Source organism: Bacillus rossius, chromosome 1 (assembly GCF_032445375.1).
Source record: "Bacillus rossius redtenbacheri isolate Brsri chromosome 1, Brsri_v3, whole genome shotgun sequence".
NCBI classification, from domain to species: Eukaryota; Metazoa; Arthropoda; class Insecta; order Phasmatodea; family Bacillidae; genus Bacillus; species Bacillus rossius.
Window position 1 is genome coordinate 64,321,658 of NC_086330.1, and position 27,324 is coordinate 64,348,981.

The 27,324-nt window shown below is 36.1% G+C and overlaps 1 protein-coding gene across 1 annotated transcript in view; it reads left to right on the plus strand.

The window, feature by feature from the left end:
* The window catches only part of LOC134536847 (uncharacterized), a 48,815-nt gene extending 30,718 nt beyond the window's left edge, over positions 1-18,097 (plus strand). The window contains exons 2-3 of the mRNA XM_063376864.1: positions 15,190-15,394; positions 16,219-18,097. Of these exons, the coding sequence (XP_063232934.1) occupies positions 15,237-15,394; positions 16,219-16,456 (396 nt within the window). The 5' untranslated portion in view covers positions 15,190-15,236 and the 3' untranslated portion in view covers positions 16,457-18,097. The remainder of the gene's footprint in view (positions 1-15,189; positions 15,395-16,218) is intronic.
* The last annotated feature ends 9,227 nt before the right edge of the window (positions 18,098-27,324 follow it).

The following is a 27,324-nucleotide window of genomic DNA, read 5'->3' on the forward strand; positions in this document are numbered from 1 at the left end:
AAAACTATACCATCACATATACTTTTATAAACAGCAAAAAAAAAAACTAAAAACAAAAAAAAAAAACGAAGATGTACGAATGCGGATATTCCGGACGTCTGACTCGGGTACAGTGAATAGAAGACGTCTGTGGACTCTTGTGGCGTAACGGTTCCTGTGTGACTCACTTCGCGGAAAAGAAACCGCGAAAAATTTGCGCTCTCACAATGACTCATGGACTTGTGATCCATCGGGCTGACTTATAAAAGTACAATAAAAAAAGTAAAACCTCTCAATGAAATAACACCGTCCGAAGTTCAGTGACATTCTGTGCTATGACGACGTCCTCGGAATGCTGTTCACAGTGATGCCAGGTAGCGCGGTGGTGGGGGAAATCGTGACGCATCTGTAGTTCCCTTGTCCAGTTGAGTCAGCAGCGACTGTCTACTTGCGGCCTTTCTCCGCATGTATGTGTAGGTTCCACAACAACCAAACCTGAAGCTAGTGTTAAGGGGTAAGGGGTAATTTAATTTGAAAAATATGAAACTCATCTATATAAATAAAAATATAAATGTTCGTTCGTTCAAAATCTTAAAATCTCGGAAAGTTCTTCACTGATTGCTTTGAAATCTTAAATAGTTTGACACAACATTGCATTTAATACGCGCGTGTTTCTATTTGCCTATGTCACCTGTGACAAGTTAAATGATAGATAAAAATTTAGGTATGTGTACCTACTTCAAACAAATTACAAAAAAATTGAGACACACCAACGAATACCGAGAATTAGCTAGAAAAAAAACACACTAGATCATTAATTCACCTGTTATGCGTCCTGACTATTCAGTAGAATGTCATTTAAATATTAAGTACAGTTGAATAGTTATAATAAACTTTCTGTTAATTACTGATGGCTTTGTTTATCAATTTGAGTAATTAGATCCTAGATTAAAACTTAGTTATATCTTTTAGCAATATAACCACTGATAAAACATACGATTTTAAGGCAAACGTCAAATAGGCCAACTCATTCGGTAAGTTTTGTTTCAATATTGAAATCGTACATGATTACTTTTATGAATACGACTTTTTAAATTCCTAATAGTTTTAGCTTTAAAATTTAATGCAATTTTAAAATTATCACCAACACACACACACGCACACATACATACATATTGTGATTGTTTTCCAAGCGACTAGTTCCGAAGGTCCGATCAGTGTAAAAGGTGACATTTGTTGAAAATTGTATCGTTCGAGAGTATGTTTACTGTTTTTATGAATACGTTTACGTGTTTTTCACACGTAATTAAAGCCAGAATGATGAGCATTATTAGTATCACTATGCATAAATTTTAATATTCACCGCACCTTAATCTATCGACACAAATTCACATACACTTTCTCAAGCGCAAACACACAAACGCTTCATGTGCTATCACCTTTTCGCAATTGTATTTTTCTTGCTAGTTCAAACAAATTTGTCACTTGACATTATAAAATACTGAAGAAAAAAAATTGGTTGTCTGTAAAGTCGGTTTACGGACGATAGTTTAACGTGACAACGTCATAACAAAACATTGATGAAATGATTGCATACTTTTTGAATAAAATTGAATCATATTTATTTTAATAATAAAATAATAACTATTTGAAATTGTACTAGTAATCAAATTTTTAAAATGCAAGAATAATTAACCTTTATTGCCGAAATTGTTGTTGTAATAAGCAATGAAAACCACATTAACTTTTCACTTCACTTTAACAGTCGACGAAACAGTTCACGTGTAGATGACTTGTAATTAATTTTAAAAACTGGCGTTTAGCTATAAAGTTTAAATAAAATTATGACAAGTTTTAATATAAATAAACTGTAATCAAATATCTATCATCAATTATATGAATCACTATAATTTTTTAGTCAATTGTAACATAAACTATTATTACTGCACTCGCCGACAGCGTAACGGAACACAGTGTAACGGAACAATGTGCGTAACGGGACACTTTTCGTGCGTGCAGCCGGCGTTCATCGATTTATTAGACGTTGTCACGTCAAAAAATAAAAACCGAGGGGGGGGGGGGGGGTAGATGGTTGCTCACTGGTGACTGTCAAACCTGCCAGGGTTTTGTACGTGCGGTTCACCAACACGTTATCTCTGGATACGTTGCTGGTATGTTGTTGTTTACTGCCCATGTTTTGGTATACATGCATGCAAAAAGCAGAAAACTTTAAAATATACCGAAAGTTTTTCATAAGTCATAGTTTTGAAATCAAATCCGTCTCATAGTAACAATTTTGCAAGTGCAGGCAGACCTTTCCCCCCTTTGTGAGCGGCTTCTTAATTACAGGACGCCCCCCCCCCCCCTTTCAGGGATCTACGCCCATGGTCGTAACGTTATTTTTATTTTTTTTAAATAATTGAAATTGTGTTTCTAAAATCTTACAAAAAATTAAGTGCTACAATATTTCTTAAAAGTGTAAATAAATGCCTAATACTTGTTAGGTGATAGTTATCTTTTGTTCTACTGGCAGACCAGCGGTCCGAGGTTGAGACCAAGGTAGATTAGTGGCATGCACCATGGCTTTGCCCTTCAAACGGGGTCGGTATGTCTGTGCAGTTTTTTAGCATACACGAAAATTTATCTCGTTTAGTCATCTTCAGAGATTGCTATTTTGCTATTTATTATTCAAGAAAATTCACATCTAAAGTACTTAAATTTGCAATGTTTTGCACATTACTCAAGTACAATAGAAGGAAAAAAAACCTGTTTTATTTTCTTTGGACAATCATTCTGACGTATTTACGCGTACGCCAAAGCTCTCTGCCCAACACCGCTGATTATTATTTATTTAATTCACGTTCCGGTTCACGGCAGTTTGCAGTGACGTATTTGCAACGCACACAGCGCGGTTTCGAGCCTGGAGTGCTACCACACACCATTAAAATGAAATCAATAAAACTAACAGACAAACTCTTTGTATGTTCACCGCAATTATAACCTAAATTCTCTGCCTCGTTAAAAGAGGACATAGAAGGCACTCTGTCCCCTGGAATTCTCCGCGGGATCGCGGTTCGATGCCCGGAAAACCCACGCGGACCACGATGTCCGTCATCGCTAACAAGACAGTACAGTTAGCGGCACACCCTGCTGCGGTGTTGTCCGAAGCATAGCGTAAATAAAGTACTATAACCGAGTTGTCACTATTATTTAACATTCGCCATTTTTTTTCCTTTTCGTAGTCGCTCCACAAGAGCGCAAAATTGACTCACATGACATTGGTTTAGTCGTGATTTTAAAATGCAATAAATGGATCGTTAGTAATTTTTTAAATGTATTTTTGATGTGTAACATTGTAGCTCTCGGTATACGGCATTTGGTGATAGTGTTTTCGTGAATGCGACGGAAATGTGTAACAGGAAATATGGAGAAGCGCGCCTGCAGTTGGCGCTCGTGCTGCAGCGAGACAGCGAGCGCAAACATTTCCATGGCGTTTGAAAAAAAAGAGAGAGAGAAAGAGAGAGAGAAAGAGAGAGAGAAATAGAGAGAAATAGAGAGAGAAAGAAAGAGAAAGAGAGAGAAAGAAAGAGAAAGAGAGAGAAAGAGAGAACGAGAGCAAGTGAAAAAGAGAGAGAAATAAATGACAGCTGTTTACCGTTCGTTCCTCTAACAGTTGTCTTGAACAGCGCGATCCATTGTCATGTGGCTTTTATAATACGTTATAGATACTTGCTGAAGTAATGTATTAAATATAATATAATTCAAATAATGTTATTAGTTTGGTATTATGATAGGTGTTGTGTTAGCACGTTTGTGATACGATAGGCTAGACAAACACATAACTGGCAAGTAATGAAAGACTCACTCAGTTTAATGAAAATAATTAGTGTATATACATTCCAAGTATGTAGACATGCAGTTAATAATTAAATTTTTTCTCGTCTTTGTGACTTTTTTTATAGCTAATATGACGACGGGAGATTGAAGAAAAACATAATGTTTCTGGTTGGTGTTCTCTCTTGTGATATAAGAAAAGTAACTTATCAAATCCACTCATATTTCACAAACATTTCAACCACTGAATTAGATTCCTTTCAACACGCTCACTGGTCGCTGTAATCACGACATGTTTTCTTCGTTTTACCAAGATTCAGCATTTGCTACAAGTGATAAAATAAATATTTATTATGCTTCTCATATTTAAGAGTAAACGTAGATTAAGATTTGAGTTAATTTGAAAATAAGTAAAATGAATAACTTCATGTAAAATAAAGGAACATAAAGTGGTTTGCAAGGTTTTGTTAGTTTGTCAAGGTAAGATTCAGCGTACATATAAAAACTGTAGAAACTGGCTCGTTGCGAGTCCACCCTGTGGTCTGAGTAAGCGACTTGTCTGCGCAACTGCTCTCTAGGGTCTGGTCAGCATAGGCGGCAACTCAAATAGCCCGATATGTATCCAAATAGTGTGCCAAATCGACACGATAGATAACGCTACTATAATTAGATAGTTCTTTTGTAAATACATAGAGAGCATTAATAATTATAATTAATTAAGAATTGAAATGCTTATGACGGAAATAAATGTGTGAATTAAATAATAAATAATAGCAAAAAACATAAATTATTATTAATATGATTGTTTGTTAAATATGCTTTTTACGGTAATGTGCCACCACCTGATCGCTTTTATAATAACTGAAGAAAATAAGATTGGAGCAGGTATAATATTGTCCATAATGTAAAAAAAATTGTTTTTATAAAGAAAAAAATACTGTCAGCGTTCTGAAATTGTATCGCGCAGGCTGGCATTAATCAAGTCTATGCGAGACTGATAGTTATCTAGTGATTTCGTTCGAGCTTAAAAAAAAAACCCGTTGACAATCTATTTTTTTTTCAATACATTCAATCGTCACGCACTTTTGGCTCCCGTTATTTCATTTGTGGATTCATAGGTGGCAGTGAGGCCGGTGATTGCGAGCGGGTACAGAAAGAAAAAACAACGTCGTGTTCCCAGTCTTTCAGGTACACGGTCGTCAGGTGTGTTGCGCCGGGGAAAGTTTCGGCGACAGCGGTGAAGGAACGCCGTCGTGACGTGGCCGGGCAAGGCGCCGGGTAGCCCTGCGGGCTGATTACGAGCACACACTTTGCGTTATAAGTTGCGATAAATAACGAAGGTTTGCGAAGAATATCGCAGGAACCAGCAACGTGATTACGAACACATCGTGTTTCGTTAAACTTCGAATATTGATGACGTTGTGGCGGTATATATCGCAAACTTTGATTACGAGCACACTTTTCAAGTGATATTAATCGCACCGGAGCTACGTTATATATCACGGGCATTTCAAGTGGTGATACGAAGCGATTGTGAGGTAAGTGATATAATTACTCTTAAAAATAATGTCCTCCCGTACTAAAAACGGCATTATAATCGCACATTATTGTTTTAAATATAGTCGAGTACGATGTAAAGCGATGAAGTAAAACGAAAACAATTGTTTTAGGTTAGCGTGTGTATATTTAACACGCGAACATTATTTTTAACATGCTATTTCTGTTTATTAATTGTACCATGAAATCATTGTTTTCAATGCATAGTTTGTGTGGAATAATTATGAAGTGGTTTAAATACGATCAAAGTAGGTAAGAAGAATAAATAAATGCCGTGTCATAGCTTATCAAATTAATCCTAACCTAAAGAGCGATATTATTTACACGCACATTATGAACATAACATAGCTATAAATAGTTCAAATAGGCTGCTTATGCATATTTTGTGTTTGGGTATTTGCTCAACCGTTGCCTACGAACGGCTCAACATGCATTTTTGTTTAATCTGTGCGCTTGTAGACTTCAGACAGTAAATGGTATATTTCTCTATTTAGTTTCAGAAAGCTATTTCCGGCCTCCTTGTGTGTTCAATTGTGCAAGAAATTTTTAATTTGTGCTCATTCATTTACATATTGGCTCTATTACCTAAGTGTGTTAACATTGGTAATTGTTAACAAGTGGGGCTGATCATAAAACAAATAACTTGATGAATAATTTATTTAGGAATTCCTCTCCTTAAGCAGGATGATTCTATTAAATAACATTTCGAGCTTTTATGTAGGGGAGGCGAGGCTTTATTATAAAAATAAGTTTATGAAAACGGTAATTTTGAGTTCCTATTATTAACCTTGATACTTATTTCTGTTGAGATATTTCAAGTTGTTTACTGTTTAAATTGTTGGTTATGTGTGGTTAGCTACACTTCAAATACTGCAAATCTATTCATGTCTACATTTGGTTAGGTTAGCTGCATTTTAAATATTGTATAATGAGGTAAATCTGGTGAAAAGCTACTTTTCCATATGTTTTTTTTTAAATTTATTTATTAGTTTTCAGACATTGATTCCAATAATTAACATAGGCTATCAATACTGTAACATTGTTTTACTAATAGAAAATTAAGCTTACCTCACCTAACCAACCATCCACACATATTTTGTAGTACAATTAATGTAACTAACCTATCTTAACTAACCATTCACACAGATCCACACTATTTTTTTGTTATTTTTAATTCATCTAACAAACATAATGGTGGGAATGGCTGGTTTGATTAGGTTAACTACAAATACTTGAAAGTAGTGTAGACAGTTTATTAGGTTATGGTAGTTATATTAAATATACTGTGAACTCATTTTAACAGTTTTTAAGAATTATATATTGTAACACAGCTAACTCTAACCTAACCAACCACACTACAGTTTATACCTATTATTTTTGTTGGTAACATAACTTAAGAAACAGTTCACAAAATCACACAGTATTTTTAATGTAGCTTACTTAAGCCAACCAATCATTCTCATGTATTAAATTTTTTGATTTACCTAACCTAACAAGCTATTAAAATGGCATATTTCTAGTTTAACTGCTTGAAGAATTACAACACACTCATGGAGAATTGTTGGAAAAGAAGTCAAAAAGTTAAAATTGTTTTTAGAAATTAAAGAAAAATGAATGCAGTTATGCATTACATCGAGGAATATTAGCTCAATAATACCATATTAAAAATTATTTCTATTAATCAGGCCCTCTTGTTAACAATTAGTAGCCTACCAAACTATATTACACTAATTTAGTTAATGTTTGAAAATATTTCAGGTTCTACACAATGGCCTTTGCTGCCTTTCTGCTAAATATCGAACTGGAGGAGAAGGCAGAGAAGATTGTTAAGAAACCATCAAAATCCCTTCGAATTGCCAGATTGCACCCTCATAGCAGTTGGAAAACCTTAGAAAATGAATAAACATGAAGAAACAAGCTATGCAATTTAATAAATACTTTGTTATCAAGTTTGTTGCATTTATTAAAGAAATTGTGAAATGAAAATAGTGTTCACTCATTTCCATGTTACTTTTGAGTATAACTTGGATATTATATTAAACACATGTTAACTTTTTGTTTTCTGGTTTCAGCAGATGATCTCATTGTCCTGAGAGAGTTGGCAGTGGCTTTTTTGAACCATTGTTTTTTTTTGTGTGTAAAAAATAGATACTATGAATCATTTAATGATAGGTTGTTATTTAAAGTAAATCTCATACATACATGTGCTGCTTCATGTTTACAGGTTTTTTATTTAAAAATTTTGCAATTTCAGACTTTGTTTTGGTTTTAAACGAAAAATATTTACAAAGAGTGTATTATTCAATAGCTCAATTATTTCCATGGATGGTTATAATTAAACAATTATTAATATTAACTATTAATAGCCTGTCCAATAAAAAAATCAATGCACATGTCTGTAAGGATACAAAAAATGATTTCTTAACACAATATTTTCTCATAATTGGCAATTTTAGCACATGCTTCCAGCATGCCTTTTAACTTTTCTTTAAGTTCTTTGATGCATTTTTAATCAAATTGCTTGTTACCATTTCAGAAGCACATATTCCCAATGCTTCTCATCAGCTGCCAGCTGTCTTTCTTGAATGTTGTTTATCAGCTGCCAGCTATCTTTCTTGAATGCTGCTCTTTTTTTTTATTATTTTTAAATTGTACTATTAATCATTACCAGTATGAATTGTATAGGTTACACTAGGTATTATAGAGGCAGAGTTATAATAAAGGAGGTGCTAATAACAAAGCACACATTCTATAAAGTATGCTGACTAAAAGTATTATCAAGGTTTTTCCAGTCAAAGATTTCACAATGCTTGTATATAACCATTCTTTACTCTTTTTTTTTATTTGTGTAAACAAGATATAACATGGAAGAATTTCATTAGGCTAGCTGACTATCAATGCAAGTTCCAGCAGGTACAACTGCTAGTTGTTGCCAGTGAGCCCATTTGTATACAGTATAGACATTTTTTCATGTGGATGAATATAAAAAAAATATTTTGAACTAATTTTTATTATTGTAAGTTTAGAATCAATGTAGGTATGTTTATTGAGACCGAGACAATTACAAACAAATTAAATGGCACACATTGCATTTAGTTAGATAATTCAGGAACAAATATTGACTTAGTATGATTCATCTTGCGATAAAGTTTGGTACAGCTCCATTCCTTGCACCTCCCCAGTCAACACTCTGCATCTTATGAATTGTTATCATCACTCACTGTTCTTATCTTTCTATTTATCATCAGAATAACCAATAACCATTAAATCTGTGCTTAGATGTGTGTGAATATTAAAATAAGCAATTTTTGAGATAGTATTTAGAGATCAAATCAAATGTTTCTTAAAATATGTGATGAAGCCTTTGAACAGCTTATTTAACTATATTAAGTAAAATTTAACTTAAATAAAAGACTAATACAGTAAATTAATATGTAACTGATTGTGACTGATGGCTATTATAACAAATATGCATAAAAAAACTCTTAGGTTTCTTGGCTATTTTATGAAAACACAAGGATTGTAAGAGGTCTTGTTTTAATAATGAACCTACCAGGGGTATATGTAGGGGCAAGAGGAATATATGCCTCCCCCAAAATCCTAAAAGAAAAATCTATATTTCCCCCCCCCCCCCCCCAAAAAAAATAAAGCCAACAGCAGGCTAAGTGCTTCTATACCACTTTCCTCCTCCCCATCCCCCTTGCTCCCTCATTACAAAATTCTGCATACACTTCTGAGTAGAACAACTTCAATTTTAATTTTTTTTAATATGAACTATTAACACTTCCATGTTCATGCAAGTCATTTTTTTGTGTTTCATTTTAAATGTAGCACACCTCCAATTTCTCTCTGTCAACTTTCAGGTATCGTAACTACTTAATTTTCACCACTCTTATTTTAAACCCACTACACCAATCTCAAACCAAATTGGAAGCATACCAGTATTGAAAAAAATATATATTTAATTTTCAAATAAATATTTGGAAAAGTATAGGATAAACAAAATGCATGACTACCACAATATAATGTCTACCAGAGGTTGAGGGACAAAACCACCTTCTAGAATCTACATCATTCCCAATGATGATGCTGTACCGAAGATTTGGATAATTCTCTGGTCAAGGCTGCTCATAAATATAACTTGGATAATATTGCCAGCTGTTATCTTAGCAGCTATTGCTTAAGCTGCTCTTTTTATTACAGCATATATCATGTTGATCCATTACTGAAAAAAAAAAAATGGATTAAATAATTGGTATGCATGTACATCAGAAATTGTTCAAACTGAATATTATTTTACATATTAAACCATCAATTCCTAAACTTGCTGAGAAAAAGTAATCTATTAATTTATCTTAATGGGAAAAAGGGGGGGCGGAGAATTAAAATTATTGAATATTTCAAGACAGTTTTTAAAATAATTGCATCATATTAATAATTTATATACATGTTGGATCATTAACCAACTTGAATGCCATCTTGAAAACAAAGTTGTTTACTCAGTACTTACTCAGTACTTACTCTAATTACTCAGTACTTAGTTTCACTTGTTTAAGTCATTGGTGAGATTAAATTAAACAGCAATTAAAAAAACATAGCAATGAACTTTCATATCCTCAGATTATAAAAAAAATACTGTTCTTACACTGAAAATTTTCAAGAACTGTTCCATAATAACTGTTTAAAATGTCAATCTTTTTAAATTGAAAAATTATGGGCCTAATTTTATCCTTAGAATATGCAACCTAACACACTGAAGAGTTTAAAACAGACTTCAAAAAATGAAAATACAAAAAGTAGCCCATATCTTCTCCATTGTAATTGAAGGCTGCTGCTTACATAAAAATTGTAACGCTATATTCACTAAAGAAAAAAATAATAAGAAAACTAATATTTTGCCAATGGTAATGGTTTTTAATGTCCCTAAACGTTTGTTAAGCCTCTTTGCCAGTTAAATCCACAGATACATGCAAGCTTCACATTCATTATTTGAAGAAAAATTGGCTGCAAACTCTCTGTGGCTCTTAATAAACCACACCATGATTTCTGTTGGGCAGCAGTAACTTTACCAGTGCCACTCTAAGGCTTATTTTAACTGAGAACACAAATATTCAACACAGTGTCCTCTTTAATAGCGGCATGTGCACTCTAATCAAGAAAACCACAAATTTAAATAATTTACTGTAATTAAACTTTACCAAGTGTACGAAGGGAGTAAAAAATGTTTGAGTGACCTATGATATAAATATTAGCAAAATTATTTTTATTTACGAATGGTACTAATATCTTGGAAACATTGTTTCAAAACACTTGTATATAAAATCCACGAAAGCACATGAGTATTAAAATATATTTATAAAATTTTAACTGATTAGATTACATAAACTAGAAAGCTCACCGCTGGAAATATGTTAAAAAGTGTTGTTTTTATTAGGTATGCTAATAACCACATATATGTATAACTTTGAAGTATAAGGTTATGATTTTACACAAGCACACCAAACTTGACTAAACATTTGTTAAATTCCATTCTTCATATCATATCAATAATAGGTAAAATAAAAACAGACACGGGTTCGTGGTAATTAGTTGTTCCTTTAATTTTGTAACCTGTAGAGTGGCCTCATTTTCATTCTATTGAAGTTTAAACATGCTTCTCGTTCAATGTTTATATTTACATGGCAAGACGCAGTTAGCCACAATGACGATGCGAAATCTTTAACTGCATTTTTAATTTAAACTTCTACGAAAAAGGCAGCAAAAAAGCTTTAAATACTTTATTTAAGAAATTAGTGCATTAAAAAAGATTATTTTGTTCTCAGTAACACTAAGTATTCATGATTCACTTACAAAATAGTCTGTTCGACGAACATATTAATTGTTCAATTGTTGCTTGTCCTCTGACGTCATGGATTCGTATCGCAGGTTAGCGTTACCGTGGAAAATAACGAAACGCATATCGCAAGGTGGGTCGTAATCACCAAATGCGATAGTGTTTCGTTACCGCGTGAAGAATAACGCTAGTCGTCGATGGTGTTCGTAATCAGCCCGCTGGGTGACGCGAGAGTAGAAGTGGCAACGTCGCGCGCCTGGGAGGACGTTGACGTGTCGCCGTCAGGCGCGGCGCTCGGAGCGCTCGCACGGTCGTCGCGAGAAGCTTACCAGGGGGGGGGGGAAGTGTACGATTCACTTACCCCCGATTAGTCCACCAGAACATTTCCTCAAGCTCGCATCTCGCTCGTGCAACTCCGTGGCCGGAGCGAGTCTCACAGGACCCGCCAGAGATGGTGAACATCTAACGTAGGTAGCGAGAAAATTAATGTGTTCTCATGTTGCCAATACAATTTTAATACGAAACTCGTACACCAAATGAACTTAAAATTCTTTAAAATAACGCCGAGCGTGATAAATATACGTAGGTAATTTGTGTTTTCAACTACACTTCCGGACACTAATATCACGTTGTTCCCACACCCGCCGCTAGAATTCGATTCCGGAGCAGCTACGTCGACTATCAATCATTCGATTAGTAGACAGAAATTTTTAACTATACAACGAAACGGCTCCGGTAAAAGCGAAAAAGACTTGGAAAAACTTCTAAACCCCGGAAATGGACCTGATTTTTGGCACTGAATTTTATTAAAATACTACCAAACCTGTTAAAATTCACTAAAAAGTTAATATATTTTTAGTTTCCCTTTGTTTTTGTGAACTTCGGTTTGCGCCATCCGCCACAGATGGCAGCACCGTGGTTACACATTTCCGTTACATATGAAAATATCGTTGACGTGCGAATAGTTTCGTGCACCCACATGAATTCATAAAAAAAATATCTACTCTCAGTTTAAGGCGCTTAAAGAAGAACAACGCCCATACAAATAGTTAGTACAGAGGTCTGGGACGGTCCATTCATCATGCTTGTTTTTCTCACTTTTTATGTTTGGGTAAAGTTTGTTTCGCAATTTTTTGTCGTGTTTTCAATTGTACGTACACGACTGCCCCTCTCTTCCCCTAGCAACTGCGTTGGTTAATGCACGGTTCTTAAGACCCTCTCGTTTTATTAATAAGTTTCCGTACCCATTCGCATGTGCTGAGACCTTGCTTCGTTTGTTTTCATGTGACGTTAGGGTCTCATTTTTATTTTGTACGTCATTTCTCGGGCTTTCTTGCTTTCTACCAGTTTAATGGTTAGACCGGTAATTGAAACTAAAGATGGATGTTGGTCAATAACTGGGATATTTGTTGTTAAAATAATAAGTGTACATGATAATTCACCTCTCACATGGCTTATTACTTTACTTTTATTATTAGGATCAATATCTATGTCATGTAAATGTTGGTTATATTTGTAATAGAAACTCAGTATTCGCCAATTTGGTAATGCCTTGCAATGAAAAGCTTTTTCCGTATAATGATGGGTGCTTGTGTATGGAGACATGTAGCTTAAATTAATTGTAAATAATGTTATAATTAATATATTTTATATTTGAATTCGTAGAACTGAAAACTGTATTTTTAAGTTATATTTTAAAGCTATTCCCGCATGTGTTTTAAGGCACAAGCGCGTGTGTACCTACATGACCATTTTGTACCATGGAACAATTTTCATGAAATAATATAGTATTTTTGTTGTTTTTTAAACATAGATGTAAAAGAGATACAAGTAGAAACTTGTAAAAGGATATTAATTAGTTATTACCATATTGTTTTCAGGCTAGAAAAATTATAATAAAAATTCAATCTGAAAAGTCTTCGTGGTACAACAGTCTCCCCTACCATACGTAAGCAGCCACTTAGAGCAACACGAATGGTTCGTAGCGTCCGGCCAAAATGTGTGGAAGTAGACGGAGGAATTTTTGAATGAATTCAGCAAATAAAAAATAAATAAATTGTAATATAATAATACTAGTAGTTCGCCCCGAACTGAGACCTTGCGCCCTTCCGTTTTCTGTGACTTTGGAAAATTTAACCCTATAACTAATAAATAACAACCTGACTAAAGAATACAAAACGTTGATAGTTGTGTGTGTTTTTTAAAAGTTAACGCAACGAATATGTTCTAACAGAAGTAGAGCATATAATTCAATCACATTTAGTTAATTGTGATTTGGTTAATTAACTTTGACACATGCAGTATCATTATCTATATTCCAAGCCAGAAATTAAATACAGTTACATTTAAATTGCTTGTTTAATTCTTTAATTCACTTTGAGACATGCAACCTCATACACAATACTCTTTGGATTACAAGCCAAAAATTAAAGTAACGTGTTTGCTTTAGAAGGCTACACGCGTATTTATTAAATACATCAAAAATTCCTTGACCGTTTTTGTCCATACACGAACTTAAATAATTCATTGGCCATATCCTGCATGCCTACAAAATTATCAGAAAATTCAATCAACGGTTCAAAAGTTAACGTAGAAAAAAGGTCAGGTACAAAAGCCGATCTCTCATATTGTTATGGGGGAAGCTTAAGATTCACACCTGTCCATTCGATTTTTTTTCTAACCTAACTAAAACTAAGTGTATTTTGGAGGGGTCCGGGTTAGGGAGGGACCTAGGTGCGTCTCAGGGCGAAGCCTATACGCCTAGTCATGCTGGGATTAGCCATGCAGGGAGAGGGTCGCATGCATCATGTGCTAGGAGGAGATTGGCCAGCCATGGCAACGATTGGCGCCATGACTAACTCCCCTCACTCTTAAATCTAGACTATAACTAGAGATAGGTTGGGCCCAGGTAAAACCTGCATAGACACAGGAAAAAACCTGGGCACATTCATGCGGGATGCAAATTGGCATGCATTACATGTAGGAATTTACAGAAGACAGAGGATGGTCTGGATGAAGTGTTGGACAGAGTAGAAAAGAGTCTACCATGCGGGGGTTGGGCACTTGGACTCGTGGTCCGTTTAGAATTTTATTTGTATCTGGAACATTTGACCAGGGACGCAAGCGCCCCTGGTGGTGAGTGGTTACACTGACCACTCACTCCGCCGCCAGTCAGCACCTAAAAAACAAAGAAACTAATCTGTCCATTCCGAGGCGCGAACAGTCCCGAAGTTCACCGCAGTTGGCCGCTGGTTCCTGAAACTTCGGTAGCACATATTAAAAGATATAAACGTGCGGGAATGATGCCAAGACCTTCTTTCATAGACTTAAGAGACTGAGAAATTATATAATGGTCAAGTTACATTAAAAATACTGTGAAATCGTGTGAATGGTTGGTTAGATTAGCTACATTACAAATACTATAAAATAGTAAGGACAATCGGTAGCTTTTACTTGGCTACATCTTAAATTGGCAATTCTTACCCAAACATTAAAATTATTTTACATTTTTTTTTTGATTTAACCACCCAAACCTAATCAACAGTCTATTATTTAAAAATATTGAAATATAACTAACCTAACTTAACCAACCTCCAAAAAAATATTTTGATGGAGCTAACCTAAAATAACTGACCATTCTCATGATATACAAATTTTTAATATTTACACTAAACCTTAAAACGTGAAACTACTAAAATTTTAATTTTTGAGAAAAGCATTTCCTTCTGAATTACCAGTGTTTCGACCAATCAACACACCTTAAAACCAAATACCCTATGAATGGAATTAAAAATTCAAATCCTGGAAGTATTGATTTTAGATCAACAGAGAGAGAAAGAGACCGAAAATTCACGAACGTGGCCACGGAATGGACCGGTGTGAATATTAGGTTATATTAGGTTTACCTTGTTACAGAGACGTCGCTTCGCGTGAAACCTATTTTTCACAAAGTATTTTCGTGTAACTTGGGCTTTTATTCATCGTAGCTACTTACTGTGCCCGCCAACGAGACGGCGCCGCCGACAGCTCAGCGATGGCCGTCTACATCCAGCACAAGGACACGGAGCAGGTGCTGGACGTGAAGGAGTCCGACACGGAGCCCGGCGCGGAGGTCGTCCTCTACACGTACTACGCCACGCCGAACCAGCACTGGAAGTTCCGGGACGGCCTCATCGTCAGCGAGCTGTCCGGGTACGTTCAGACGTTCAGACGTCACTGCGGGGTGTCTTAAGTCACCAAAGTCACCAAAAAGTAGTGAGATTGAAAGACTGGTCTCTAAAGTCAAGGAAAAGTAGCGAAACCGAAGGACTTGTCATGAAACACGAAAAAGTCCCGAAATAAACAGCAACGGCGTTGGAAGTCACCGAATTTTAATATCCAGGAGCCTTTGCTAGCTTTCATTTATTTTTACACCTCACTTCAGTTAATTATTCCACATTAAGTATCAATAGTTGGAGACCATCCACGTAAATCTGATGGTAATCACACCGTCCTGTGAATAGTAGACGTTTTCGTATTATGTTTAATTTTGACCATTGTTTATAAAACTGGCACTGTGATGTAAAAAAAAATAGTAACAACAATTTAGTAAAAGGACCTGAACAAGTTCTGAATGGGTCCACCAGGTATTTGTATTTGTGCGTATATATGTGTGTGTAATTATATATATATTTTATATATTAGGAGCTGTTTCCGAATAATAGTCGCGAAAACTCCCGTTCAAAATTTAGGTGCATTTCGCCCGGGCACATTTCTCACCATAACTCGCTCATTTGGATCGGAAACACTCCAAATCGAAAAAAGCACTGAATTGGTAAATTTTCGAAATTGCTTTCATGATTGTCAAGTCTAATATGCATGTACAAATCAGCACTGTTTAAGCCTTGTATAATCTGTCGGCAGTATCAGAATGGACAAGTATTGGACTGACGGACGGTTGACTGACGGACTCTAGGGATCATTGCGAGGGTCCGTGCGGAAGGTGGAGGTGAAGGTGTTGCACGGTGGTGCCTCAGGCTGGCGCTGGACGTGGACGCAGCCAGCGGCAAGCTGGTGACCGCCGCGGAGAGCGGCGCCCCCAGCCAGCGCTGGACGCCGGAGGACGGCGGGCTGCTGCGCAACGGCGACGGCCGCTTCCTGACGGCCGTCTACCCGGAGGCGGAGGACGGAGACGTCTCGCTGGCCGCCTCGCCCGAGCGCTGCGACCAGCCGGCGGCGCAGGAGTTCGCCCTGGTGCCCGCCGAGGCCTCGTAGCCGCCGGCTCGCACGCCTCTCCTCGTAGCGTCGCTCGCCTCTGCTCACCACGTGCCTCTGTCATTTGTACTCTATGATCATAGATAGCGATAACCATTAAATAGAGGGGGATAGTCCAGCCTGAGATTAGGGAAATATGCTGATCGAGCATAAGGTCCGGTTCTTGACGAGGGGAGTGAAGCCAAAGGGGAAGAGGGATTTCAGTGTACTACACGTACCAATATGGTGGCCGTTTGTTTACATATGTATCAGCTGTACCTGTATTGGGTGTTAAATTGGATAAAAATTTCGACTCATATCATTACATATGTATTATAAAGATTCGTGCTGGATTTTTAATTTACATAAACATATTAACCAGTAAATATTTTGATCTAATTTTTTTCCGAGCAGTCTTGACTACGGGCGTTAATAAAAGAAGGCTAGAACAGCTGATACAAATGTAAACAAACATCCACCAAATTGGTATTTGAAAATCAGAAGAAAAGATTATGATCCATCTGGATACTTTTCCTAATCTCGGTAGCCAGGGGGTTGCCACGTCCGCATGTGTATATGGTAACCGGGTGAAGCCGTTTTCTTCCCACAGAAAATGGTCTGCACCATGTTAGACGCCCAAAACATTGTCTGCAGTGTAGTGCTTGCATTTTGGATACAGTTAGAAATATCTTTAGTTTATGGAAGTGATTGTGTTTTAATGACGGAGAGTCAAATCCGTACTTACTAACCATATCAGACGGGAAAAGCACTATTTCCGCAATGTTTTGAGCGGAACAATATGTCACCTACGTCACAGTATGCCATCTTCTGACAATTCTTAACTCCTTGGGGATAGCAACATCAAGACTCATCTTTGATTCCCAGTTTTTTTTAGATTATTACTGGTTTGATGGAAATTCGCGTTCTTCAAAGCAAAAAGCACATATTGAAAGATTTCATGAGATTGTAAAAAAAAAATTCTGTGTATATTGTTACAGTAGTGGGTGCAGAAGCTTGTGAATGTTTTTGTTGTCTTTTTCCCCGTTTGGATCTGCCACTTTTAGTAATTCATAAAATTGGCTTCAATAATGAACATCAATGACTTGACAAGGAAAAAATCTCTGTAAAAGAAAATCACTGTCTACGCCAGACATTACAGTAAATATTTTGTTTGTCTAAATGAATTAAAAATTTGAAATTGTAAATTATAATGAGTTTTTTATGACCAAAACATTGTTGAGTTCAAGATAGAGTTTGCCTAAGACGTGGTATCAATTTGTTTTGGACGTGAAACGGATACAATGTTAAACAGCAGTTGGAGAATATTTAAACTACTAGCTGTAGTCATGGAAAGATCATTTAAATGTAACTTTCTAATGTTATTCGTCCACGATTAAACTTTAACAATGTTTCAACATAACCAAAACATTTGGACGAAAATAGTTACCTTGTACGCCTTAGTACCTAAATATTTTAAAAGTTGTATTCGTAAAATTTTCTTTCACTGCATGTTTTTAGTTTGTCGCAGAGGTTTGAGGATGTACAATTGCATTTTTATAGTTCCTTTAGGAAATGTTTGATGGATGAGAAGAATAAAGATGTATATTTTTGGCAAGTTTAAGTTATTAAAAATAAAATACATATATACACAATGATAACAAATGCTTTTTATTTAATTTAAGAACTTCCTGTTATATGAATATATCGAATCATTTGCAATTTATTTTCGTAACAGTTTCTGTATGTACTAATTTGTAGTTATAGACTTGTTTAAAATTAAAGCAAGCGTTTTTAATATACACAAATAATCCAGCGAACTTCATTAGAGATTTTTTTAAAAATTGCATCCAACAACTAATAACATATTTTGTCACAAGGTGAGTTGTGTATAAACCCGAGGTCACTTTTTCACTTTTGCTACAAGTAAATGAGTATTTGCTGGTACTCAGGGAAAAGGAAGCGCTTTAGTTCTCATTGCTCATACAAGCCATAGAGGTGTCTGTTTTTGTGTACTTTTCTGTTAACTTACTTGATGGTGTTATTTATTTATTTAATTATTAATTCTCCTAGCGTCATCTGAGTTTTAATTAATCATGCTCTAAGAAAGAAACACTTTCTTTGTGGCATAGAAAAATTATTCAATTTTTTTTTGTTTTATGTATATCTAACATGAAATCGACGATAATATAATTTATTGCTGTAATAATTTCTTTAATATGTGTGGTTATGTATACTTCGGAAAACGATTTTCAGACCAGCTGTGTGTTAAAACTCTGTAGCATTGACTTGTGTTTATTTCAGGTACATGTATACTGTCAGCACACCAATCACAATCATAGAGCATTAACGGCCACTAAGTAGTTGTGTTTATGTTGATGTAAGTGCGAGCGGATTTTAAAGACTTGCTTATCACAAACGTAATCCCCAGACTTTAAGTACTACATTTTGTGAACTGTGGCACCTAAGATAAAACATCATTTAATTAACAAGTTATGTTTTATGACAAATTATTTCCTCACAAATACAGGTGCGACCATTTGTTCTTTTGTGGTATTTGATGACACGTATGTTTTGTTTAGCATTCAAAATTATGTGCTTTAAGCTACGTCTGCAATTTCTTTAGTATAATTATTAGTTGAAGGTTTTCTTCGAAATGTGTTTTTAATGTGTGCACATCACTTGCATTTGAAAACCAAATTATTCCTCCACGTCAGCAAAATAGATGGGAAATAAGGGCGTTACCCTAAATTATTTCCATTAGATAATATTACTTCAGCGCAACATTTAAAGTGCTCAAAAAACTTTGTTTTAGACATTTTCCAGACGTTTGGGGTTTCTTCAAATATAGTTTCTTTGTTAGTTTAAAAAAAAACTACCGGTTTATCTGCAACTTCAAAGGCATATACCATTCTTGGGAAGAATTTTAGACTATGTATCGTATATATTGGTTTTCAAAATACTTTAACGTGATGTGCCAGCAGCCGAAGTTCCTCGGTGGAATTCAGACTTAATTATATACAAGAACCGGTCCGAGTCGTGGTGCCGATGCGTGGAACCGGAGCCCGAGTCCGCCATCTTGGAGTGTGATGTCTCAGCTCCCCTCTTGGATGACAATGACCACGACCTTTGACTTTAACCTTGATTTTAACCTTAAAAATTTGCCAAAATTCACCAATGGACTAAAAAGTCAACATGATCAAAAATTCGCCAAAATAACACCAAATGACCAGTTTTTTGGAAAACATTATTACAAAAAATGCCAAAAATTCAAAATTACTATTCCCAAAGAACAAAATTACATCAGAAATTAAAAAAAAAATAATGAAAATTCTGAATCCCACTAGTTGTTTTTGGCTTTATAATAACTCAATGTCCCCAAAGAGGCTTAAATTCCCCATTCATCAGTCACCAGAACATTTCTTTCGGGAACCTTTGACCTTGACTTTGAACCCAGCCACCGTCTTGGATTATTACGTCACAGACACTATTGAGACGTCATAATCAGAAATGGCAGCCGTGGTCAAGGTAAAGCTCAAAAATATTCTCCAGAGACTTAACTGGAGAATGATAAATGAAGAATTTAAGCCTCTTTGTGGACAGTGAGTTCTCATAAAGCCAAAAAATTTTTGAGGAATTAAAAATTTTGTGATTTTTATTGGGAAATATTGATTTGAAAATAAAAATCAATTTTCAGAATTTTTTGGTGATTTTTTCTCTAAACTAGAATTTTTTAGTCATTTTGGCAATTTTAGAGTCAATTTCGGTATATTTTGAAGGTCAAGTTCACGTTCAAGGTAAAATGGCATGGCCAAAGTCATCCAAGATGGCTGCTGTGACTTTTAAATCCAAGATGGCGGACTCCAGCTTCACTCACCGGTACTAGGGCTCTGAACGGTTATTATATACTACTATCAAATTCAAATCTTTTAAATACCCAAACAGTGTAAGTCACCAAGGCCTCTGGCCAAATAACTTCTAATTAAAATAAATATAGAAAACCTGAACAAAACAAATACATACTTGAAAAATACAAAATTGAAAAATTATTAATTATAACATATAAATACTTAGAACATAGTTTTCAAAATATTTAATCAAAACAGTATTCAAATTTCAATTCACTGAGATGTAATGACTTTGTAACTGTAGACAATTTTCAAAGCAAAACGTTTTATGCTATCCCAAGTGTTCAAGAATAAAAGGAATCAAAAGAACCAAGTCGAAAAAATTCTTAAGCAAAATAATTTCAGTAATTAAAAAAAAAATCATGAACAATGAAATATAGTAAACATATATAAGCTGAATAAACATAAATTGTTACGTTGTCTGTTTTTTGCCCGGCTAAGCACACAGAGAAACGTAACAAAACAAAACAAAACAAAACAAACAATGTTCCTGAGGTTCTGCGTTATTTGGAAATAAAAGAGTTTATTAAATTATCTTTGTTTATTTCTTTAAAAAAAAATGTTTTTTCTCATTGTTACATGGCCTCAGTACACAATTTTACAAATGAATTTTGTTAGAAAAAACTTCGTTACTTGCACAGTTTTTGTCTTTTCTGATACAAATTTTAACGATGTCTTTGAATTTTGATAGGATGAGGTCCAAATACATACCACAGCACCATACATCTTGCCGTTGATGGTCGAGGAGTCTTGTCACTCGCCAAAGAAAAAAAAAACTTAGTAATGTCCCTTGGTTAATTACATAACTCAAGGTACCGTCGATCGCGGACCGAAATCACACGAAGTCGGGCCGATGCCGACGCCTAGGGCCTAAATTTCTAGTTAATTTGTCCGAAAAAAATGAACTTAGGTTGAAAAATTACGGCCTGGCCCCAGTCCCTATGCGTTAAATTATCTCTTAGTAATTCTCCATTTGTCTTGCGACTTGCCTACGACGCGACCGAGTTCGGCGACGATCGAGCAACAAGTGACTTGGTCGACGAGATTACCTTCCCTTGTAAAGGTGAAAACAAGGGAGGCAACCCCGTGGGCCAACTGACCAATCAGCGCACATAATTCCAAAACATGACCATATAAGGAAATTTGTACGGGCACATCTCTTGACGCCAGGGCTCGCCCTGATTGGCTGGCTAGTGGTAGCCTCCAGCGACCCTTCCAGACGGTCGCTACAGCTGTGCGTACAACGTGACGCGTAAATCCCAAACACGCATTTACAAAGTGAAAAATAACTTTCTGGCGCCAGAGTGTCGCGCCTGTCCGCTCTTCCTTCTGTACCTTCCAGACTATTCTCTAAATATTACACTAGCAATATCCAATAGAATATAAAATTACCCAAAAAAATTCCAATACAATGTTCAAAATTTTAGTAAACAAAGTTGAAATTCATACCATATTAAAAACTTTTGTTTAAAAATGATGTCCTGTAAAATTATAATCTATACTGCTTTAAACAAAACAATTACTGACATTAATTATCAAATATCAAAATTAATTATTATGAACTGGAGTTAACCCTCAAATTAATAATTAAGTATCTCAAGGAAATAAGTATTTTAAGGCTTTCCATGAAATTTAACCAAAGTAATTAATAACAATTCTTAACAGCTCTGAACTATCCTTATCTACATGTTAAATAATTATTATCTTTCATATCAAAGTTATTCTTAATCAATATTCTTATGACCCAAAAAAATATATATGTATATAACATACTCATTGTTCAATGCTACATAATGTCCAAGTGTTAATCAGCAGAGTCGAAGTACATGAGAGAATAGGGGCCAGCAGTAACCTATCATCAATCAATCTGAAAGGCAGTTAGGAGGGGACATGAACACAAGGAAGAAAGAAGAGAGAGAAGTACATTAGTGAGAAAGAAAATTGAAGGGAGACTATAAACAGAGTGAGGGATTTTAAATATTTTATCATTACCTCGGAACCAAACGAGCCTAAGTCACAAAGGGGAAACATTAGAGGAGGGGAAAATATCTAACGATACAGTGTTTTCCATTAACCTCCAAATGCGTGTGACTGGTAAGAAGAAACTGATTATTAATTTATTCCAAATGGGAACTTTTTCCAGCAGCTACAGGTACATCACTTTGTAACTTACTTGTTTGTGTGGCTCAACTAAAGCTTTGGGCGTATGATCTTACACCTGTCGCAATAAGCTTCAGAACAGTTTTGAAATGAGTTAACGATTTTATGGTCTAGCCAGTGAATCACATTAAGTTATTTAGAGCTCTATTCCATTGTGTATATTACGCAGGGACGTATTCTCCATGAATGCAATGCATGCAGTGCATGCTCTAAATGAAACTAATATTTTATGGGCATTGTGGCATTGATCACTATCTCGCTTTTTAGTTCTGTAATTGTTTTCTGCTTAAGTTATTCCCTTTTCTTTATAGCTAATCTCGTTTCGTTCACGATTTGTGCGACGTGTGGCAAACAAATGCATTAGCGCTACCTATTGACTACAGCATGAATGATACTTGTAATAGTTCCTCAGATTGCCGCGGTACGGCGCTGTGGTGTTCTCAACAGCCACTCTCCATATGTGACGTCACTATCAACTCTCGCGAAGACGGGGTCGCATGCATGCACTAGTTGCTTCTGCATTCACTGATCAGTAACACAGCGCGGCCGCGAACGAGTCCATTTAGTGTCTGTTCAGTCGGTTTTTTTTTTTAAATTAAATGTTTGGTTTAGAATTATATAACATTCGTAGACACATTTAGTTGTTATTCAACTCTTAATTTTACTATTTTTCTTTTTCACTGCAATCTTAACGCGTGCGGCGTGGGTGCTTGTCGCAGCTTGTGTTAAGCTTGTGTGTCACGTGGGAGGTTGCAGGTGCTTGAAGGTGACATTTTATTCAGCATGAACACAGTGGCGAGGCGTGAGGTTTACATGAGGGAAAGCAACAACTCCGTTCACCCCAAAACATCGGGGGGGGGGGGGGGGGGGGTCCGGGGGCCCTCCTCCGGGAAAATATTGATTTCAAGGTACAAAAGGGTGCTATTTAAGTCGTTTTATTAACTGAAAATTGACTATTCCACGGGTAGAAAAATTCACATTTTTTTTAAAATTATAAACTATTTTTGAAAAATAATAATGTTTGGCATACATTATTCTGATAATAAAATACCTACTCTACATTATTTATATACTAAGTGGGAGTGTAGTATCATCGATATATGGTACAAAATATATAAACAGACAACACATGGCAAAGTAAGTACTTAAAATAAAGAGAAGAAGCTCATAAAAATGTACTAGAATAGTAAAAATTAAATGTTGGTATTTTTTGTACCAACACGAAAGAAACTATCTTCATACGTATTCAGAAACTGTTAACTGGTACGTGATTATTCACAGTCACTCCAGCGAGATTGCAACTCTCGAGCTGGGCTCCCGTATCCGCCACCCGCGGGACGCGGTCGGTAGCAGATGGCGCTGCTAGGCCGCCTCCCGTACGCCCAAAAATCCCCCACGCACTGCCAGCCTTTGGTTACCCAATAGGTCGCAGGGAACTCCCAGCCAACAGCCCGCAAGAGAGATGCGCGCGCCCCGAGAGACGATCGCCGACTGAAACGCGACCTCGCCACCTGCCCTGCCGAACTGTGGCGGACATAGCCGAAGCAGTCGGCGGAAAAATTTCACCGTCTGCTTCGGCCATGTTCGCTTGTGTTCGGCAAGAAAGCGCTACCTTCGTAGCTTCTACCACGTGTTTTTATAGCCAATCCCCTCCTCGAACCTTTGTACCATGCCACCCCCCTTCCGAAAGGAAACTACTGCGGCAGCCTTCCTGCTGAAAGCGGTCCTACCAGCGCTTCTAAACCTAGCAACGCTTCTAAAACAGCATGTTTTGTGTGTCGACGAGTTCTTTTCTTATAGCGCACAGCGCACAGTATTGGGTCCCTAGAAGATAATGTAAAACGAGCCAAAGTAAAATACTATTCTGAATAAAATATTTATTTAAAAAATACATTGTCTGCAAACTGCCTAGGCAAGCACTGCTTACCTTGCTTGCCCTGACGAGACGCCACTGCATGAACAGGAGTAGATTGTGTGATGGTTAGTGATTTAGTGATAAGTTTACAATTAAGTTTGTTGTAAAATTGTAGTTTTGCAAGATGAATAACTGTAAAAATGACGTCGTAGAGACTATTTTTAATAAACCTTTTCAATCATGTTCATTTGATGAAAAGTTAGAAATCGTTAAAAAAGGGCGCCCGACGCCAGCGCTTAGCAATCTAAAAACAGATAACAAAACTAAAAATTTTGTACGGACATTTAATCCTGAGCTTTATAACAAAATTGTGTGGTTATGTGGCAGTGAAACATTAACAAAACTCTTCTGTTGGCCATGTTTGTTGCTTGCAAATGAAAAATCACCCTGGAACAGTAAAGACCGGGGTTATTCAGATCTTAATAATTTGCACACGGAAATTTCAAGGCATGCAAAGTCAGTCTCTCATATACATGCGTGGATATCGCTCGGTACATTCGGCAAAAGTAGGGTTGACTTGCAACTGGATTCACAGAAACGTGCAAGCATTTTAAAACACAATGAAACTGTAAAACAGAATCGGGAAATACTGAAGAGACTGACTGCAGCTACATGCTTTTTAGGGCAACAGGAACTGTCATTTCGAGGACACAGGGAAAACAGTGATTTTAACAATCGAGGCAATTATGTAGAGCTAGTTCATTTGTTGGCTGAGTTTGACGACAAATTGAGAGTCCACTTGTCTACAAGCTCGGTGTTCACTGGATTATCACCAATAATTCAAAATGATTTAATTCAAAGTATCAATGATGTAATGATTTCGGAAATAAAAAATGAGATTAAAGAAGCAACGTTTGTTGCTATTTTGCTTGACGAAACATGTGATGTAACAAATTTTTCACAGCTATCAACAGTGTTAAGATATGTGTACAAGGGGCAAGTATACGAAAGGTTCGTAGGCTTTCATGATGTCAGTGGAGACAGGTCAGCAGAGGCACTAGCAAAACTTGCAATAGACACTCTTGAAGTATTTCAATGTAAGGACAAACTGGTTGCGCAGACATATGATGGTGCGGCGGTCATGGCCGGACATTTGAATGGTGTGCAGGCAAAAGTTAGAGAAGTGATTCCTCATGCTGTATTTGTACATTGTTACGCCCACAAGTTGAATTTGGTGCTATCGCAAGCAGTTTCATGTATAAGTGCATGTAGAGTGTTTTTTGCTAACCTTAGCGGCTTTGTCAGTTTTTTTGTCCATTCCTCAAAAAGAACCAATTTATTAGACACTATAGTGCAGAAGAGATTTCCTAAACTTGCACCGACAAGATGGAGTTATTCAAGTCGCTTAGTTCAGACTGTCGCTGATCATAAAGTAGAACTTGAAGAACTGTACGAGCACATTTTAGAAAATCCGGAAGACTGGGACACAACTGCTATTAACGAAGCTCGTGGATTTCTTATGATGTTACGGGATTTTCAGTTCAACTTCTTGTTGTGTGTATTTGGAGAGTTATTTTCGTTGACAGATGTTACATTTAACATTGTGCAGTCAAAATACTTGGACATTACATTTTGCAGCAAAGAAGTTGAAGCTCTGAAGGATAAGCTAAACACAAAGAGAAATTGCGGTTTTGATAAAATATGGTTGAAAACTGAAACCGTATCTGACTGTGAGCCTGCAAGGAAGAAAAGAAAAGGAAACTGCTCAGAAGCCACTGTAAAGGACGATTTTAGGAGGATGTACCTTGAGATTTTGGACACAGTAATCATGCAGCTGAATATTCGGTTTCAATCGTTGCATGATTTGAAGTTCATTGAAATGTTTGATTCAAAAAAATTCTCAACATTTTCAGATGTTTTCCCCGAGGAGGCATTTCAAAAATTAAGGACACTCTATGGAAATTTTTTTGATATTGTTAGGCTGAAATCTGAATTGAGTGCTATGTTTACATCTAAACATTTTGAGGGAAAGACAGTGCAAGAAATGCACCATTTCCTGTATCAAAATGAACTCCAAAGGGGACTTCCAGAACTCTATAAACTGTGTGTAATGGTTTCAACTATTCCTGCTACATCGTCATCCGTAGAACGTTCGTTTTCTGCACTAAGACGAATAAAATCATTCACAAGAAATGCGCAAGGACAAAGTCGTCTGTCTGCACTCTCCATCATGTCCATAGAAAAAGATCTGTTGGTGCAGATGAAAGCCCGCAACTCGTTTTTCAACGAAGTCACGGAGCAGTTCTGCAGGAAAAACCGCAGAGCTGAGTTCCATTATAAGTAAATACATGGTGAGTGACAATTTGATATCTTTGTTAATTCTTCTCTCTAAGTTTATCACAAAAAAAATTTAATGTTGTTACCAGTTTTATGTTTAATTATTTTTTCAAAAAACTGCCTAAACAGCACCATTTTGCTCCCTGAAAACCAAAATTTTCCGGGAGAGGGCCCCCGGAGCCCCCTTCTTCCGGGGGGGGGGGGGGGGGGGGTGTTTGGATGTATTCTATATTGCATGCGTTACCAAATTTGTCAGGATACGCTCCTGAGACGGTTCTCAATTAGAAAGTATGTGTGTATTTGATCAAGAGCTACATCTGATATTTTCCATTTTTCATATCTAAGGAGACTTATCTTGGTGTCAGCAATTTTTGCTAACATTTTACACATTTTTTAAAAATTAGTTCAGCTCTTATTATTAATTGTGATCTACTGTTAGAAAAGGTTTCTCCTGTAAAATAATAATCGATATTTAGCATTTAATTATTTTTTTTCTGTCAGAATTACTACAACTCTAATAATACTGTCAGCAGACTCTATTTAATGGTCTTAAAAAATCAAGTAGGCCTATTATATAATTAAAAAATATAATTGAAAAATTATAATGATTAACGATGGTATTCAAATTAAGA